Here is a 14,054-nt window from a genome sequence, read left to right as displayed (position 1 = left end):
AAGGAAGAATATAAAGGATAAAATTAAGCAAGGGAAGAAGAAATGTAAGCATACTGAATCATCTACCTAAAACAATGTAAAATCCCACTTATCAGAAAGTTATTGTCTGAGAAAATATGCAGTATCATGTAGAGAGAGAGAGAGAGAGAAGAAAAGGTGACACTGTATGAAACAAATCACACTACTGAAGTACAAACTGGACAGGAAAAACATCAAAAATTGATAGATCAAAGGCAAATATATATATATATATATATTTTAATTAATTTATATTTAATTATTAGATCAATTATCTCATCAAACAAAAATTAGGCCAATATCTTATCAATTCAGACATGGATTATTCAGGAAATGAGACAGAAAAGTGGTAGGCAGTGATAGATTGAGGTTAAAGCTAAACAGCCATCACCATCTCTCAAAACATAGTCTTCCTGGGCACCGTGCACTGTTGGTCATCCTTTCCTGGGCAAGGAATTCTCCAGTTCATTCCAAACCCCATTGTGAGATAGCTGCAGTGTCCAATGTCACTGTGACCTGTGCAGATAAGGGAGATGGAAGCTGACCTGCTGCCAACAACTTTGATTTTTTTGGCCATTCAAGACGTCTGTCTAGGATTCTATAATCTTCAAGAAACATCTGATACTTATCAGTCAATGGATCCCTCGATCAGAGGTTGATAGTGGAAGTTGATCTGATTCATTTTTTTTATAAAATATAAAAGGTCTTTTTTAAGAAGTGTTTTTCTAGAAAGTGTTTTTGTTTTCAGGATTTTCAGTTATAATATTTTTATACTATATTAAAATATATTCAGTAATACCAAAAAAATTATTACAAAATACTATAACATAATATTTTTGTATTGAATTACATTTTTTTTGTTGCTATAAATATTATAAAATATAATAAAAAGATTATAACATAAAATTTATTATATTATAATACAGTATAAAAACACTATAATTAAAACAATTTAGACCGGTCCACAACAAAAGGGAGGAAAAGTGAAGAAAACTGGATAGTTGACTGGCTAAATTAAGAATATTCTAGGTATTAAATATTAGAGAATATTAAAAATAGAAGTATTTCTAGCTTCAAAATAATTTTTTTTGAGATTTCATGTTGAAATATATAATAAATATTTAAGATTATTAAGGCGAACCTTTTTGGAATGAAACACATCTGAGTCCATTCATTAGTCTTAAGATATAGGTTGACATTACGAGCAATTAGAGCCTAGAAAATCTACAAAGCAATGAAAATAGCATAGGATCCTCTTCCAACACTTAATAGAGAATTTGTCCAAATTGAGGATAGGACGATATGGATAAATTATATATAACATATGAGTAGGTTTCATTGATGGTATTGAAATCTTTGGTGTCTATATGATTATAGAAAAATATTCCATTTTGATATGGATCTTTTCATTTATATCTGATATTCCAATTGAATTGAGCTAACTGAGCTATATTGAGTTGACATACTGCAATTTGTTTCCCCTCGTCAGACCCATACAATGGATTTGAACTCCTCAATATGGATTCACTATTTATCTAGTGGTGCCAATTCTAGTTGAGGAAAGGGGCTTAAGGAATTCATAGCTGCTATATTTTCTGGAGTTGGTACTGTTGATTGAATGATTTTGAGGCTATTAGAATTATCCTAAATGAATATTTCCATCTCTCAACTGAATTAGCTTCAGAAGAAAAATGTCACATTTAATCTCATAAAAGGATGCTTCGCACTTTGTTAAACCACTATATATATATATATATATATATATATGTCACATACAATTATTTTAAAATATTTAATATCTTAAAATTAGTTTTTAATGAACATAAATACTAATTTCTTACTCCTTTCTTTTTCATCCTTTTCTTCTTTAATTATTTCTCACCGTTTTCTTCTTTCTTCTTCTTCATTTTCATCGAAAGACAGATAATTATCGAGAGAGCCATAAATTAGATCATTATTAGCTACAGGAGTATAGGCTAGATGGTGATGATTAATTGATGGCAGGGGATATAGAAAAAAAGAAAATAAAAATAAAAATAAAGGGGTAATAAATAGTAAATATTACTTTATTAACTTTTTAAAAGAATTATAAAATAGTAAAAAAAACTCTAAATAATAAACGCCTTAAAATTAAACTGCAATAGTGGTGCTGTCGCTGTTTGATAAGTTACATCGTAGGTTCAAATTATTTATCGTACGGATTTAGTCAGACGGTAGAAACGACGCGAAAACATTCGTGGAATAGGATCAAAGGGTGTGGATTGATTATACGACAGAGTCATCAATGTGCGAGAGGAGCAGCGTAACACTTGTTTGTCATCGGAGACACCGACCACCATAAAGAGCGTCCCCTATCTCATCCGTTAGGGTTCGAGGAACTTGCGAGGGCGACCGATTTCTAGGTCTCGATAAAAGAGAGAAGAGGACCAGTCTTGACACCCTATTCGAACCTTGTGCTCCCGATTCCGTCCCATTAACTCGCTTCCCGTGATCAAGAACCCTACGCCGGGATCCGCCTATCGGTCAGTTCAAGGTAAGCGCTGGCGATCCCATTTGTTCCTTTGCCGTGTCGTTTTTGGTGTCTTCGATGTCGGACTGCGCGGTGTGTTTCTTCCCCATCGGTTGCATAAAATATGTGTATTTTCTCGTGGAATGGAAGATCAAAATTGATTATTGTTGCGTCTAGTGGGGAAGAGTTCTTGAGATCCTTCTGCTTTCTGGCTTGAGCTAGAGGGTGAGGTGTGACAATGACGGAGCCCTCCAAAGTCATTCACATCCGCAACGTTGGTCATGAGATATCCGAGGTAGCTTTCTGTTTCATGATAATGGTCTTCTAGGTGTTTAACCAAGGCATTCGATTGTCGTCTCTTGATATTGTTGAACCTGAGCTTCGTGCATTCTACAGAATGACCTTCTTCAGTTAGTGCAGCCGTTTGGAGTTGTCACTAAGCTTGTGATGTTGCGAGCCAAAAACCAGGTTCTTTTTCCCTATTTTCGTTAGTGGCCTCCTTGTGTGCCCCATATGCAGCTTTGCCACTGTTTATCTTGTTTCTTTATGACAGGCTCTTCTTCAGATGCATGATTTGTCTTCCTCCATTAACGTTCTACAGTACTACACAAATGTCCAACCAAGTGTGAGGTGTGCGCTTGAAGAGCTTTTTTCTTTTTCGTGTTATTGGGTACTTCTTATTGTTATTAACACCTTCAGAAGTTGATGCATAATCAGAATCTGTGTTGGATTCTGTTTTTTCTATGATAATGTTGCAACCTCTCTCTCCGTTGACTCTTATCTAAGGCTAATCAATGTATGCAATTATTGGACAATCTGAGAAGTTTCATAATGTGACCTCCCTCAAAGTAAAGGGATTGACATATTGGCCGCTCAGAATTTTAATGGTAAATTAAAAACTTTTTATATGAAGGATGCCATTGCAAGTGGGTCTCGACTACATAGATAGTTGCCAAGAAGTGAAAAATCATGTCAGTGCTTGATTCTGGATCGGGAATAAAGATCTACCATCTTTTTGCTTATTCGAAGTGTGCATACTTGTTTTGTCAACATGAAATTTGGAACCCTTTAGGTAAGCAATTACTGTCGGTGGGTGTGTGGTCAGAAGGAGATTCAGTACAACTTGTTTATACAAATCAAATCTGGGATATAGGGAAATTGAAATTATTAGATACAAACTTTGGTAGACAGAAAAAACAAAATGGTAGGGAAACTATTGTTATTGATAAAAATTTGAAAGAGATGACAGTAGGTCGTTTAAAAAGTTGATGATAGAATGGTAGTGTCAAAACTTGAATGGGAGGAGAAATCTATTGCTCTTAATGTTCATTCTTCTCATGTAAGACTAAATGATGTTGCCAAATCAGAACTTTGAGAAATTGTTCAAAGAGGGCGATTTAAGCAGTGGTGTCAGTGAAGCATGTAGAATTCAAAGGAAATTCAGGATAATAAATATTAAAAAAAAGAACAAAAGTAGGAGATATGTATTTAAATTGTTTTATGTTGTGATATTGTACTAGAAGATAAAAGGAATAATGAATACCATATAGGAATTGACATAATTATAGTCAAATAGATTCTTTTAAATAGGAGCATAAAAATAGAATTTGATGGAAAAATTGTAAAGCATACCTTGATAAAGCATGACCTTGCATTATTTTGTGTGATACATTTTAAGGCATATCGTGACTGTTTTTCTTGACCCATTAAGTTATTGAGTTATCGTACACATGATTTGTTATTTGTCCAAAATTGTATATAATATTATGATACTTGTGATAAATACATTTTTTCAGTTAAGTATTATAGATGGTTTTTAATTATTTAAAAGTATCAAAGATGATGGATCAACAACAGTATCGGCCACATCAACACTCAGTATGATATGATCCTGGTATCATACCATTCTAGAGAGAGATTGGGTCTGGTATACACTGTGAAAATCCTTGCTATAAACAATGGAGGCAACCAATGATCCGTCTTGTTTGAAGTCTAATGAGAAAGGTGCACTCTGTCTCTCACCTTAAGTAAGGCTTCATAGCATGAATGCCTGTGTTGTGTGCCCTTTTAAAAGCCCACGTGCCTATTAACAAAATTATCAAGCAACACCTGGATAAATTTACATTGTTCCAAGCACCTTTTTAAGGCGGTCGATTTGTCACCACTAGTCAATTTAGCTACTTTCTAATCTCCAACAATCCAAACCGATGTTTAGGAAGTTAACTAAAACAGTTTGTAGACCATTGCTGACTTGGCCAGCTCAGTGTCAAAACAGTGATGAATAAAATGGTGCTGGTGAGATGGCCTAGGCATCCTGAGACCTATACACTGCATCACTATTAGCCGGAGCATCACAACGTATTAGTTATGACAGCAACGTCTCACCCTTGTTCTACTGCACCATATCTGGTTAAAAATTTACATCATTTTTGTGTCATTTTGATATTTTCTATATAGCTCATTGTGGAGGCCGTCATGCATGTATACATCACTGTATTTTGAACCAGTTTATGGTACATTATTGTTCATCATTGTAATGTGTTTCTTTTTCTAGATAATAAGTTTTATTCAGTGACTAGCTAGTTCTTCATATGTGTGAATCATTAAAATCTAAAAGAGAATGACTTTTAGTTCTTATTCTAAGAAGGGCCCTGCTCTCTGTTCCTTTTTGAGTTTCTGTGTTTCTATGGTTTTACAGAGGTTTCTTGAATTTTAATCATATCATTTCAGGGGGAGAAATGTTTATATACAATTTTCTTCGCATCAAGAACTGACAACAGCAGACCAGAACTCTCAAGGGCGGAAAGGTGACCAGGTGTGTACTCTGATGACTACATTATACTTGCCTGTATGTGATATCTCACATTTGAATTAAATATTTTTATCTACAATTTCAGTCATCTTAATCACTGTTAATTTTTCTTGACTGTTCTTTGAAGTCAGAATATTTCATGTATGTAAGTCTTGCATATCTATCCACTCTAACTGCAGTCAAGATCAACTATGCTGTGATTGTCATAATTTTCAGGTCATTGGAAATTTGTGTGAGTTTGGTATGCTTGACCACTTGAAACTGCAACCTTCAATTACTTATGCTGTAATTGTCATAATTTATAGGTTTTTTAACTTGAGCTTAGGACTATCTTGATGCCACTTTTTCTTAATCAAATTTATGTGATGTTTGTCAGATCAAGGTACATCAAGCAAGTTTTAGGTTTCAATTAATTCTTATATAAAGTCCTCCAAAATTAATTTTGGTCTGTTATTTGTTTTCTTTCTCCTGCTTCCTTTTCTTAAATTTTGGGACTATACTTTCATATCATATTATAACAAGACAAACATGATGTATGCTGCGGTTTCGGTTCTCTCATTGTTTATGTCTGGCAGCATTTGTCGAAGTCAGAATAATCCGAAAGCTTTGTTTGATGAAGAACCTAAAGCTGGTTATTGTGAAGATGTGGACATGACACTTGATTGCGAATGAAATTTCTTTGCAGGGCTCATGCCTGTTTCCTGCTTTCCTCTGTTTTTCTTTTTAATTTTTCTCTTTGTCCCCTGAGCTATTTGTCTTATAACCCAGTGTCTTTCTCATTTTTGCTAAACCAAGCAGCTGGTATTTGCTTGTTAAAGTTAATTAACCAATTACATGGTTAGGTTCATTGCTTTCCCGGGCTATACCTAGTGGTTCTATATCAGCTTGGTGCTCAAAAGATGCAGTTAAGTGTCTTTGGTCCAACAAAGACATCAATTTGGATCAAAATCTGGCATTTGAATAATTACTATGTCATCTCAATCAAAGCTGATGTTAATTTAGTTGTAGTTTATATCATTAGTGCCTAATCTTATTTGTACTTTAATTTCAGGGGCACTTCCAATCAATGGAGAAATTGAAGCAAAATTACAAAAGAGATGTGATGTTGAAGAATTGTTGCTTAGATAGTTTATTTCTAATACATTGTATATTGGAGAATAAAATGATACTGATTATGACTGGAATGATTTGGATCAGATCGAATGACCTTGGTTTTGGAAAATATTATATTTTTGAAAGATTTGTCTATTGAAATTTAGTCAATATTATAGAAATTTCATCAGTTGGATAGATAGTTACTGGAAGCTTGAAGATTCTTTGTGGAAACTGATTAAATCTAATGATAACTGTTACAAAGCATTAACTGTCAAAGTTGAAATGTAAATCAGAGCAAGCAAAATCAAAGTCCAAAGGAACCTTATGCCTCCGACCTTCTTGATCAAATTGTCAGTCATTGTCGTTTGAGGGTTTAAAATATGTAGAACAATGTTTTTAAAAGCACTAGGTGCTTGCCCGAGCGGAGCGAGACGCTCCAGAATATTAAGATATAAAAAATGTATATTATGATTAATAAATATGATCATAAAAATAAAAATATCACATCAAATTAAAATCGTATGAAGTAATCGACCAAGAATAGAGGGAATTAAGAGGAGTAATCAGCAGCAATGGTGGAAGGTGGGAAAGGAGAGGGTGGCGGGCAAAGTTGCGTACTAAGGTGGCAGTGACATACGTAGGGTTTCACTTTGGAAGATAAATTGCGTCGGGGTTGGATTTTGTGTTAGGGCATATTAGTTGGTTCGATTGAACCAACTTGCTTGTTTGATCGATCTAGGCATGAATCCAGAGCCATCTTCACTCAGATGCTCACCCAAGGTGCTTGAGCTCAAGCGAGCTCTTGGGCAACACTAAATCAAAATGCCTCGCTTGGAGGTTTTGCGAGGTGCATTGGCCTTGCCTCACTCGAGCGCCTGAGCATCTTTTGAAAAGACTTGCTTGGTTCGATTGAACCAACCTGCAAGTTGGTTCGATTGAACCAACTTGCTTGTTTGATCGATCTAGGCATGATCCAGATCCATCTTCACTCGGAAGCTCACCCGAGGTGCTTGAGCTCAGGCGAGCTCTTGGGCAAACACTAAATCGAAATGCCTCGCTCGGAGGTTTTGCAAGGTGAGTGGGCCTTGCCTTGCCCGAGGGCCTGAGCGTCTTTTGAAAAGATTGACCCAAAATACCTCGAGGTCAAGATCTATATTACATGAGCGATCAATTCAGGCTGGGTCGGGTTGCATTAGTCGAGTTAAGTTTTAATTGGGGCATATGCTTGTTGAGGATCCGGTTCTGCTGTTAGGTTTACTTTTTCTTGTTTCTTTTGGATACTTTGTTAGGACTTTGCAATTATTTATGAATTTTTAATCCTTCTGGAGTTTGGATTAGAGCGCAGTCATAGGGGATCTTTGTAGGAGATCTAATTAACCATAGGAAAATTATATAGGAAAAAATATCTGGTCAGTTTGTTGTATTTTGCTGTATTGTTTTCATCATCTCTAGGAACTGTTTTGAGGAGTCACTCAAGGGTATGACAATCTAAGGTCAATTGGATGAAGTAAAAGCATACTAAATTTATATGAACTTATGTGTGAATGGTATATGGCTCGCTTAAAAATAAGTTGTCTTTCCTGAATATAGCATCTTCTTTACATTGTTCACTTCTGTTCATTCTACTATAATTAAATGAATATTTTTTTTGTCTTATTCTCTCTCTAGAACTATATGTTTCTCTACTTATTTTTCTCTCTTTCTTTCTCTCTTCCCATTATCTTTGATGGCTTGCTGTTGGGCACTCAGGATTCACAACCCAATCGAATCCTCTTAGTTACAATTCATCACATGCTCTATCCTATCACAGTGGAAGTGCTCCATCAAGTGTTTTCTCCTTATGGATTTGTGGAGAAAATTGTCACATTCCAGAAGTCGGCTGGTCAGCTTCTTCAGCTTTCCTCTCTGAAATTTGGTCTTTCAGATTTTAATAATGAGTTTATAACACTATGTTTGGCTGTACTTGTTAGAAGTTTCTCTTTGTTCACTTTATTAACCTATTTCTTTTTTAGGATAATTAATTTTCTTTATTTGTTTATTAGTAGAACTAATTGAATTGAATTGTTCATATTTTCTTGTTATTTATACTAAACTTTCATAAACTTAAGTAACCTACCAATTTCCATTTTGTAGGTTTTCAGTCTCTTATCCAGTATCAATCACAGCAGAGTGCCATGCAAGCAAGAAGTTCTTTGCAAGTATGTAGTTGTATTCACTAAAATTTTGTTATGTTTACACGTCTTTGTATGTGCTGATTTTGCTATGGTTTTTCATTTTTCTAGGGACGCAACATATATGATGGCTGCTGTCAACTAGATATACAGTTTTCAAAGTTAGTTTCAGTCAGAACTTTATGTTGTCTTGGTTTTGTTGTACTACCTTTTCTTTAATTGTCTTACATGTTTGCTTTTCCTGTTCAAATCCAGTCTCAGTGAGTTGCAAGTCAATTACAACAATGAGAGGTCTAGGTATGTGATTGCACCTTCCGCTGTATCTGTTCCTGAAAAATATTTTATTTATTTGACTTCAAGTGGCACCACAATAGAAAATAGTTTAGTAATTAGCCGTAAAAAAAACTGATTTCAGCTGATTAGTTAGCTAGCTAAACTAATATTTATTGTTCCTTCTGAGTATAAGAGACTTCAATAAATTCTTTATAATGTCCTTGTAAGATATATGTTCAAACCCTGTAGATGATTTCTCCCAACAAAAAATGTGTATCCACTAGCAACATTCCCAAATGAATTTACTTTGCCAAACACATTCTTATTATACAAGTTTTTTACTATTTATCTGTCATTGAGCATATAATTTGAGTCTGAAGTGCTCCATTTTTTATTTCGTTGAATATTTTTTTTGTACAAGTTTGATAGAATCTTGACCCTATGAAACATTTTAGACCAAGTTTTCTTGATTGGGTTACACTGTTACAAACTTTTTCAAGATATCCACTGTTCATGAGTCTTCCAGTTTCTGTCATAATTACTTATCCCGAGGTTTAACCTTGTCTTACCATTTTTTCACTTAGAGCCCTGTTTATTTAGGCCCATGTTTTTATTCCTTAATCCTTTTTTTTATCACCTTGCTACCCTCCCAGTCTTGTACTTTTCAATATGCACATTGACCCTGAAAATGGATGACTACACTCTGATAGTAGCATACATCTTGATCCCACGACTCTAACCTGTTGGAATTACACGTTATACAGCTGAGAATGGTAGCCGATGCTCAAAGCTATGTTACCTCTTTTTTAAAATACTTGTCTGAAACATGCCCTTTGTGTTCAGAGATTTCACAAATCCATCTTTGCCTACTGAACAGAGAGGTAGAACTTCGCAAGTAAGTTGCTTCTCTTTGTCTCATCTTGTATGACAATTTTCTATAACTGGAATAGACCATGTAATGCCTACTTTAAAGAATCATTTTCTGATAATGTCATTTTTCTTTGCTATGTTTTGTGCAACAGCATGGCTATGGTGACACTGGAAGTCTCTATGCTCTCCAATCATCTGGTGCCAGAGGTCCATATTTTATGATTCTGAGTTTCTATTGCGTAACATAAACTGCTATTTGTTTACTGATTACTCTTTTTTTTCCCCTTTTCCTTTTCTTGTCTCAGTTGCATTTCCTCAGGTGAGAGCTATGGCCTTTGCCCGTGCATGGCTTTGTCCTATTTTAATTTGTTAAAATATTTTATGGGTGGTTGATATGATATTTTTGATTGTTGATATTAGCAGTTTATCAAATTATCTCCTTCATGGCATTGAATGCTAATATTCATATTTGGCACTAACTTGATTATATTATTAGATGGGTAATGCTGCTGCAATTGCAGCTGCTTTTGGTGGAGGTTTGCCTCCTGGAGTAACTGGTACTAATGACAGGTGCACAATCTTAGTGACTAACTTAAACCCTGATGTAAGTTTTCATCCTTGCCTGATGCTTCCGTCCTAGAATAAATCATGCAATTCATTTACTCCATCAAATCTACTTTTGCTGCAGAAAATTGATGAAGACAAGCTTTTCAATTTGTTCTCAGTTTATGGCAATATTGTAAGAATAAAGCTGCTGCGCAATAAACCAGATCATGCACTTGTTCAGATGGCAGATGGGTTTCAGGCAGAATTAGCTGTACACTTCTTGAAGGTTTGCTTGTGCTTTATCGACCTTAATTGTTGTATTAATTTCCATAGTTATAGTTGGTTGAATGCTGTCCTCATTCTTGTCATGTGTGCTTTTACGTGACACATCAAAATTCTCCTGAAACTGATTTATGTTTTTACAGGACTCCTTGCTTTAGGAATGCAATCTATTTAATATTCCCTGCATCTTTATGGTAATTGTAAATGCAGCATTTTTTTTGTATGATATCTTTCTCAACATGTTGGATCCTGGTTGAGTACATGCAGTGTATCATGTTATGCTTGAAACCATGCTAAAGTCGATTGAAGCAAACCCCTTGGATACTTCCATTGATGTTATGTTCTGCATTAGGTTCTCATAAGAATGTTGAATCCGTTTTGCTTTTGCCATGATTTATGCACCAACGATGTTTATGGTTCAATCTAGTGTTTTTAAAAGCACTAGGCGGAGGCCCCGAAACAGTCGAAGCACTAGGCGCTTGCCTAGGCACCTATCCGAATGAAGCAAGGCGCTCCAAAATATTAAAATTTTAAAAATATATATTATGATTAATAAATATGATCATAAAAATAAAAATGACACAATATGATTTCTACTAATGGAGACTTATGCTAAATAGGTTTTTAACTGGTGCTAACTAGTTCTAAAGAGTTTATCAATATAGTGCTAAACAATTCTAATCAATGCTAAATAGTTCTAAAGAAGGAATTGAGAAGAGGATTAATCGGTGGGTTATGGAGGAAGGTGGGGGAAGGAGAGGGTGATGGATGAAGTTGCTAACAATGGTGGCAGACAAAGCCACGAACGAAGGCGATGGCTGCTGCGGACGTAGGGTTTCACTTTGGGTTTGTCTCACTGGGTCGAGCGTGGGGGTGCAAGTTTTGTGTTAGGGTACATTTAGTTGGTTCAATTGAACCAACTTTCTTGTTCAATTGAACCAAGCTCGAACCCTAACCCATCTTCAATTGGGCACTCGCTCGAGTGACGCATGGGTTTAGGCTAGCGCTCGAGTGGTGTTTCATCGAAACGCCTCGCTAAGAGGTTTTGCGAGGCATTCAAGCCTCACCTTGTCTTGCCCGAGCATCTTTTGAAAACACTGGTTCAATCTGATTTCATGAAATGTTATATCGTCAAGATGTTCTGCTGGATTTTGCAGTTGATGCCCTATTATCGACGAGGTTTGAGGCTTGCACAGTTTCTTGGAAACATCTAGTTGCATTTTTTATGTTTCTGTTGGACATAAGGGAAAAAAAATCATTTATGAGAGTATAGGCTATATATGCTTGGAAGTCTCCTTTGTCAATTTCACTTGGTCGATGTACCATTGCTGGACAAACAAACTGAAGGCATATTTCTGCATTTTTATACCATTGTTGGACAAACTACTGACATATTTCGGCTTCCTTTTCTGATTGCAGGGAGCATTGTTGTTTGGGAACAGGTTGGAGCTAAATTTCTCCAAATATCCAAACATAACGCCAGCACCTGACACCCACGAATATGCTGGGTCCAGCCTTAACCGCTTCAACAACAATGCAGCGAAGAACTATAAGTATTGTTGTTCCCCGACGAAGATGATCCATTTGTCGTCCCTTCCGCAAGACATAACTGAGGATGAGATTTTAACCCATCTGGAGGAGCACGGTACAATCATGAACACAAAGCTCTTCGAGGTGAATGGAAAAAGGCAAGCTCTGGTCATGTTTGAAAACGAGGAACAGGCTACCGAGGCTCTGGTCTGCAAGCATGCAAGCACCATTGACCGGTCAACCATCCGGATTTCCTTCTCCCAATTACAGAGCATTTAGACAGAGTCCTTGTTCATGCTTCATGTGACGGTGCAGCTTCTCGGTCATTATGCTTGTACTTGATATTTGCCAAATGTTGATGGATAATGGACTTGTGCATGTATCTTTAGTTAAATTCAAGCTTCTGTGATATGAAGGATACTCTGATGCGAGTTTCGAGATTCAAGCAATAGGGGGAGTGCCATAAATTGGGCTTGCTTTGATGGATTGGCAGCAGGGAGACAAGAAGCTCGTGCTGAAGAGCTCGGTGGGTTTATCTTCATTTAAATGCATTTTCTGCATCTTTGAAACGAAGGATTGGCACGTGTTATCCATTCCCATTTAGCTGCTGATATGACGAATATTCTACGGCATGTGGACCAGAGACTTACATGCTACGACGATCACTAAGATGAAATTGCTCATGGACGCATCACCGCAGTATCGAGACGACAAGATTCATAAGGAGTATTTTTTCTGTGATAATCTACGTTTGAATGATCTTCTCAATGACACAGTCACTGCTATTTTATCATCAATAAAATGGCCCTTTGTAAATATTATGGGCGGTAAAATACATTTTCTTCCTCAAATAAATCATAACCAATACAAACCCCACAGGCCCGAAGTTAAAACGCCAAGATTAGATTTAAGGTTAATTACATATTATCTTGTACTTAATTATACTTAGTATCTTGGTTTCAATACTCTAAAAAGATTATGTTGAGATTTATATTATTATGAAAGTGAAATATTTAATTATATATCTTCTCATGCCATTAATTTTATCAACGGAGGAAGATGTAGTACGTGTTGTCATGGGTAGAAAATGACATTAAAATCATGGATTCATCCTTCCCTCCACCTTCACTATCCTTCCGACTTCAATTAAATCTTGAAAGCTTGTTCGTCAAAACGAGCTCGTTGATGCTACGGCAGCCATGGATTTTAGTATTGACGATGATAATAACGAAGGCTTTGGAGTTGCCAAAGTTGTCGGGCATTTGAGAGCTGAAATAGTTATCATTCAAGAATATGGTGTTAAGCTCCTTGTCGAAGAGCATCAGTGGTAGCGCGCTTTCAAAGTCATTAAATTAAAGGTCATGGTATTTAAATGATGGTATGTGAAGGCACTGTGATAGCCACACACGTTGAAGTCAACATAAGTGAAGGCACTGTAATAGCCACACATGTTGAAGTCAACATAATTACTGGTGAAATTATGAGGGTAAAAGTACATAACCTTCTTCCATGCTCTTAGAGCGACATAGACATAATGGAGGCGAGGATTGGTGATGGCGACACTGATCTCAATATCAAACTTGAAGTCGTTGGAGAGGTAACCCTTCTCTAAGAGGGTTAAGAGTTGATGATGCATGATGTAGATAGCCTTGACATTGGAGAGGATCGAGAAAAAGTGCAAGAGAGAAGATAAATAAAGCTCAAAGTTGAAGGGGAGGACAAAGTCAAAGAAGAACAACAAAAGCTTTTATAAAAGGGTAAATTACCTTTTTATCTTTTTTTTAGCATCAATTTTTACACAACAACATATGTGTTATATTTGTTAGTAGAGTTAACGGTGCAAGCGAAACGAGATTAAATATTATACTTTTATAAGTTTAGGAATCATAATATAATTTTTTAAAATATAAAAATCAAGATGCTAAACATAATTAATTACAGCAGATAA

At 35.8% G+C, this 14,054-nt stretch overlaps 1 protein-coding gene and 1 long non-coding RNA gene across 5 annotated transcripts; both read left to right on the top strand.

Moving 5' to 3' along the window:
* The first annotated feature begins 2,376 nt into the window (after positions 1-2,376).
* On the top strand, positions 2,377-12,551 carry LOC135584989 (polypyrimidine tract-binding protein homolog 3-like). Of its 4 annotated transcripts, none has more exons than XM_065136582.1 (15): positions 2,377-2,551; positions 2,678-2,822; positions 2,924-2,995; positions 3,081-3,157; positions 5,258-5,375; positions 8,184-8,316; positions 8,568-8,632; positions 8,717-8,766; positions 8,861-8,902; positions 9,722-9,773; positions 9,901-9,955; positions 10,054-10,067; positions 10,245-10,352; positions 10,437-10,580; positions 11,996-12,551. In XM_065136582.1, the coding sequence occupies exons 2-15, from the start codon at positions 2,766-2,768 to the stop codon at positions 12,383-12,385; spliced, it is 1,377 nt and encodes a 458-aa protein (XP_064992654.1). In that variant the 5' UTR covers positions 2,377-2,551; positions 2,678-2,765; the 3' UTR covers positions 12,386-12,551. The 4 variants fall into 4 exon arrangements, with proteins under 4 accessions (XP_064992654.1, XP_064992662.1, XP_064992648.1 ...); XM_065136590.1 differs by having other exon boundaries at positions 2,377-2,620; positions 2,705-2,822; XM_065136576.1 differs by having other exon boundaries at positions 2,378-2,551; positions 2,705-2,822.
* LOC135629364 (uncharacterized) lies at positions 5,382-6,576 on the top strand. Its single transcript, XR_010493213.1, has 2 exons — positions 5,382-6,243; positions 6,391-6,576. It is a non-coding gene; the product is annotated as an uncharacterized LOC135629364 (long non-coding RNA).
* Positions 12,552-14,054: the final 1,503 nt, after the last annotated feature.

This window comes from Musa acuminata, chromosome BXJ1-3, assembly GCF_036884655.1.
Source record: "Musa acuminata AAA Group cultivar baxijiao chromosome BXJ1-3, Cavendish_Baxijiao_AAA, whole genome shotgun sequence".
NCBI lineage: Eukaryota > Viridiplantae > Streptophyta > Magnoliopsida > Zingiberales > Musaceae > Musa > Musa acuminata.
The sequence above is the reverse complement of the archived record's forward strand: the minus strand, read 5'-3'. Positions and strand labels throughout refer to the sequence as shown.

Bases quoted from the DNA above. Each gene is read 5' to 3' on its own strand.
- LOC135584989 (XM_065136582.1), top strand. From the start codon at position 2,766: ATGACGGAGCCCTCCAAAGTCATTCACATCCGCAACGTTGGTCATGAG. The intron at 2,823-2,923 runs GTAGCTTTCTGT...TGCATTCTACAG, and splicing joins TTGGTCATGAGATATCCGAG to AATGACCTTCTTCAGTTAGT. The intron at 5,376-8,183 runs GTATGTGATATC...TTGGGCACTCAG, and splicing joins TGACTACATTATACTTGCCT to GATTCACAACCCAATCGAAT.